This window comes from Podarcis cretensis, assembly GCF_951804945.1.
Source record: "Podarcis cretensis genome assembly, chromosome: 2".
Classification (NCBI taxonomy): domain Eukaryota; kingdom Metazoa; phylum Chordata; class Lepidosauria; order Squamata; family Lacertidae; genus Podarcis; species Podarcis cretensis.
Window position 1 is genome coordinate 89,820,486 of NC_137171.1, and position 5,670 is coordinate 89,826,155.

The window sequence follows — 5,670 nt, forward strand, 5'->3', positions numbered from 1 at the left end:
AAGCAAACCACTCTGTCTACTGCAGGCTCACACAAGCTAAGCTGTCCATGTGGCCTGAGTCCTGCTCTAAGCCCTCCCTCCTTTATCCACAGGCTTTCACGTTAACTTCCACATGGGCACGGCCATTGGCGAATGTTTGATGGAAGCACTTCCCAGTTTTCAGGATTAAAAGGGACCTGCAGCTGATTCTGGCACTGTGTTTCTCTGACTGAAGCCCCATCGAAGGAAATGCTAGACAAAAACGGCAAACAACATACTCAGAGATGAGTATGAAGCGTGCTATTTGCAAACTCTTTGGAGCTGGAATGCCAGTTGCAAGTATCAAGAAGACTGACATCTGACTACCCTTGCGTTTGAATGGGTTTCATCCCGTATTAACTTATGGCCCACACAAGAAATGAAACATTGGAATCATCCTTTACTAACATGTTCCATTTTAAGCATGTGGGGGTGAGTCTGGCCACGTGCCTCTCAAGGGGTGGCCATGCTTAAAATGAAATCCGTATGTCCATGCATTGCTAAATCTGGACCATAGCCCACCAGGAAGGAGCACACTATAAAGAATCACCTGCAAAGTAGGTTCAGCAAGCAGAAAGGAAGGAAGAAGAAAAAAGGGTTATGGATGGAACATTGAATGGTTGGGAGAAATCGCTCGGAGGAATGAAAACAACGAGAAAGCACACCCCCTAGCCACCTCTTATTCCTCTTCCTCCAACGCACCATCCCATGAAGACCTTCTTCCGGGATGTTGCCGCTTCTCGTTGCCGCGGCCCTTGCTTACGTTATCGAGCAACTCTAGCAGCAAACTGCCTTTGCTACATTCAAAGGAATCCTGGGGCTCGCAGGGGACAGTAGTGTAGTCTGGGTTCTCTGCATCCACCAGGTACCTCTTGCCCGGATGCTGTCGTTTCTCCAGGTTCTGCTCACCCTCATCGATCTCCTCCTCCCAGCTCCTCTTGCCAGGGTGCTGTCGTTTGCTGTAAGTCAGGTACCTCCTGCCTGGGTGCTGCCTCTTCGGCACTTCCAAGTAGGGATCAAATTCATCCTCTTCCTCTCTTTTCCCAGGGTGCTGACGCTTCACAGGTTCTCCGTAAGATTCCTCATCCACATCTTCCCTTTTCCCGGGATGCTGCTTCTTTTCTAGTTCGTAGAGAGATCTCTTTCCAGGGTGCTGCCTTTTCAAGATCCAGTCTGGCTGAAAAGCTCCTGGCTCTGCCCAAGGAAATGAACAGCATTAAAACACTCCAAGAATAAAGTTGTTCTTGATTGAAAGGGAACATTTATTTATTTAACACCTATTAGATGCCACCTGAATGTGATAAAACCTCTAAACAGTTTTCAAAAAAGCCCACACCGTTCATTTAACACCAATTAAATTAACTGTGTCAATAACATACAGTTAAAAACAGGTATTCAAAACATTCAAAAGGTAATTAAAACCAACAGTATGCTTAGAAAATTAAAATGCATGTTAGCATTCTACATATCTGGATGGACTTGCCCAAAAGCTGTGAAGTGGATATTTTGGGGGTCAGACAATCCCGAAACATTCAGCAAATTTGCCTGCAATGTGCATATGCTAATTTATATGTATCTAATATAATTTATATGCATCTGGGGATGTCTACTATATTTTTCCTACTATACACATTTTTATATGCAGCTTTCCACAATATGCACACTTTTGCCAAGTTATTTTCCCTTATGTAATGCATTTTGTATGCTGTTTTCACTAATGTATGCATTTAAATGCACACATTACCCCCTTGTATATGCATTTGTGTACACATTACTTGGCTGAAGAACTGCACTGCAAAATTCTACAATGGGAAAATTTGAAGGATGGTTGTGTTTCAGTTCTTGTATTCAGAACCTGCAAATGTTAAGTTAGCCTGTAAATGTGAATTGAATTGTCCCTTTTCTCTCTCAGTGCTCCCAAACGATCCATTGTCGTTCCAGTGTGTTGTCTGAATAATCCTTCTGCATTTCTTTAGACCTAACCCATGGTGACTTCTTGTATGTGTGAATGACACCTTGGGGACACATTATACGGATTCTGCAAAAACCATGCATGCACAAGGAGCACTCATTCCACAATAATCACCCATCTGGAAGCTCCCTGAGATATTCCCTTTTCACAATTATCTGGGAATGGAATTAAAGTGGAAGTAACATCTTTCCCCGTGGTTAAGATCCTTCTCTTAGCTGGATCCAACTGGTGTTCTTGCTTAAGTGACCAAAAAACAAAAAATCTATGCAGTGTCCGTTGAACAATATAAAACTATTATTAATAATACACACCCCCAATCAGCAAACACTAAAAGCAAGTATACAATACTAGTGTCTGGATAGGCTAGCTGAAATAATAAAGTGTTTGGAAGGCTTTTTAAAATAGTATAGCATGGGTGCCTGCCCAATGTTCATTGTTGAGAGAACATATTTGGAAAGTTGCAGTCAGATGCAGCCCCAGAACAGAGCAGTCTCTCAGGCATAGGCAGGCTAACTCATGTTCTCCCAGGAACATAGGATGCAGCTTTATACTGTCGGACCATCAGTTCCTCTAGCTCAGTAGTATTTACACCAGAGGTGGGCAGGTTTCAGGTGGGCAGGATCTACTTTGTTTTTTTACTAGAACCAACCAGATCCAGGTGCAAAACAGTGATAGTGGTCATGTGGGGGTGTGATAACACAGAAGAAAGAAGAAGCATCCCTCTCAGCACAGGAATCTGTTTTCAGTATCAAACTTCTGATAGCAGTCTTCTTATTCCAAAAGTCCATCTCTGGTGCCACACACTCTCAAAACCTCCTTTCACCTGAACACAGCCTAAGCTAGAAGGGGAGGCTTTTTGTTCTTGCTATTTTGAAGAAAAAAATGGAGGCAGAACTCCTTGATGATCCAATGTGCAATATGATTTAGTTAGTGCATAGGAAGACGGGAAGGCAACTGTTTGAAAAGAACAAGGGGTTTACCCTGACACTGTGAGCAACAACGTTAACACAACAAGCTAAATACAGTTGCAGCATCCAAAAGCCCTTTCTTAACCGTCAGTTTGCCCTTATCTTCTGCAGGTCTCCCTGTGTCACCATATATATTGTTGACTGTGCAGTTGATCCCAGCCGACTAACTGCACACCCCTGGTCTCTACTGACTGTCAGTGGCTCTCCAGGGTTTTGTCAGCCATACCTAGATATGCCATAGATTGAACCAGAGAGCAGCGTGCACATACTGAAAGGAATAGTGCCTCTTCCCTAGAGAGGCCAGTCTGAAATGGAACTGAGTGGATAAGGGAGCAAAAATGTGATTTAATAATGAATCGCTCTCTCTCAGCATGCAGCAACTGAGGAAGGTGCCTCTTCTTCCTAACAACTGTCATTAAATTCCCTAAACCTCAACACACACACACACACACACCTTTGAGGCCCTTTACAGACAGGGAAGTGGCATATAAACAAATACAGCCATGAACTTCAGCTACTGACAAGGTACACCATTTACCTTTGTTGGGATCTTCTTTGTCATCGTCCACCTTCTTCAAAATGGATTTCAAGATGATGTTTTCTGCCCTTTGGAGGATGCCATCCAGATTGCTCTTTCCCTCGTTCTCCATTCCCTCTGGAAACGGCTGCCCCACGTTGACACAGACGCTGGCAAAAGCCAAGGAGAGCAGCATCAGGAGCCGCTGGACCGATGTCATCGTGGGACGGAAGCTCCTGCAGGTAAAATAGGGTGGCAGAGAATGGAGCAAATATGGAAAGAAATGCAGCATTCCTGATAATGCAAAGAAACATGGAATGTCCGGGAGCTAAATGTAAGCTTTCCTGCCGTCATCCAGGTCTCTTGAAGTTGCCCATGGAAATGGGTGCTTGTCCCTTTAAATATTCTAGATGCACTCTCACTTTACTCGAAGATCTTCAAATGAATTTGGATGTTTGCCTTTGAGCAAACACAAGGACTGACTCAATATGAAAGCAAATACTGGTGGTACAGTATTTTAACATACAGTGGTACCTCGGGTTAAGAACTTAATTCATTCTGGAGGTGCGTTCTTAACCTGAAACTGTTCTTAACATGAAGTACCACTTTAGCTAATGGGGCCTCCCGCTGCCTGCCGGAGCACGATTTCTGTTCTCATCCTGAAGCAAAGTTCTTAACCTGAAGCACTATTTCTGGGTTAGCGGAGTCTGTAACCTGAAGTGTCTGTAACCCAAGGTACCACTGTATTCATTTAATGATGGAAAACACACACACACACCTCTCTCTCTCTCTCATCCCCCAGCAATGAGATTTTTAAGTGGCCAAAGAGCTAACTCGATGTAACGTACACACAGTGTTTCCCCTCCCCAAATGATACTTTCATTTTGACTCAAGAAAATCACCATTTTATACTCCAAATCAGGAAAAATAAACACAGTAAATGGACAAAAGTAAAAAGATTCACAAAATATTCAGGGGTATGCATACCCCTGCGTCCCCCCAGAAAAAAGTACTGCCTACACTTATCCAAAGTTATATATAAAACCTTTGCTTCCAAGCAGTGGCTTAGATTTTGTTTTGTAGTATATATTTAAAAATGCAAAAATGTTTAAAATACAATTATCAGCATATAATTATTATAGCTTGCATAAAATTTCTTTCTTAAAGGACTGTTTTAAACCAGTATAATGTTCTAGCTTTAATGAAAATCCATTTTTATTTCGGCTTTTTGCCATTTATTTTCTAACAGCCCTCAAAACATTTTTTAATGAAGCAACGTTAAAAGCTTGAATAAAAACTACACCTTGATGTTATTTTATATTTTGTCTAATAACTTAATGAAATGCATTTTAGCATGCTGGAAAATGTAACAAAAACATAATGTGATTGCTTTTAATGTAATGCCAACTGTTTTATATTTCTAAATCTGGTATCTGGCAAACTATCAATGATTATTTTAAGGCACCCACTTTAATCAAATCAGAGTTACTTTAAAAAACAACAACAGAATGCTTTGCTAGTAAATGAAATATATGCATTCTTCTTTAAAGTTTTATAAAGCTATAACTCAAATTCAGAGCAGGCATTTCCCTTAAATAAATAGCAAATATATATATATAACAATGAAGATCATAACTGAAGAAAATCTGTATCTTAGCGTACAGACTTGTGAGGTGTTGTTTAGTTTCAGCCTTCATCAGAAGGAAGAACTTTAGCCAGACAGCCTAGCAAATAAATCTAAATGAAAATTACCTTCTGCCCCAGTGCTTTATTCCTTTGCTGAGGTTACCAAAGAGTTTTTTCCGAGATCACTGTATTTCTGCAGCTATTCACTCGTCTGAGCTTTGAAACTGTCCTTTCTCCTTTGAATCACATCAGCTCTCCAATAGAACTGCCCCTGAGTTCTCTTTGGTGGGTTAGCTCTTTCCTTCTTATACAGTGCTGTCTCCAGACACATTATGCAAATAGCCGTGAGGGAACTAACGTATGTGATGCGTTGTGTGTCTCCCCCACATACACCCTTCCCCTTTCATTGATGTCAGTGATCTGAAATTTGAATGCACATTAAAATTCCTACAGTTATTAAGTGACCTCACGATGCTACTTTTTTTGTTTCTTCTTTTGTTTTGGAAAACAGCATTAAATGAGGGGGGGGGGAGTTTGTGTCTTATATAAAAGGCTCATGAGCTTCATGT

The 5,670-nt window shown here is 41.4% G+C and overlaps 1 protein-coding gene across 1 annotated transcript; it reads right to left on the minus strand.

Moving 5' to 3' along the window:
• Positions 1 to 335: 335 nt before the first annotated feature.
• Positions 336 to 5,374, minus strand: TRH (thyrotropin releasing hormone). The gene is made up of 3 exons (XM_079964602.1): positions 5,228 to 5,374; positions 3,497 to 3,711; positions 336 to 1,212 (listed from the first exon to the last, which is right to left on the minus strand). The coding sequence occupies exons 2-3, from the start codon at positions 3,693 to 3,695 to the stop codon at positions 698 to 700; spliced, it is 714 nt and encodes a 237-aa protein (XP_079820728.1). The 5' UTR covers positions 3,696 to 3,711; positions 5,228 to 5,374; the 3' UTR covers positions 336 to 697.
• Positions 5,375 to 5,670: the final 296 nt, after the last annotated feature.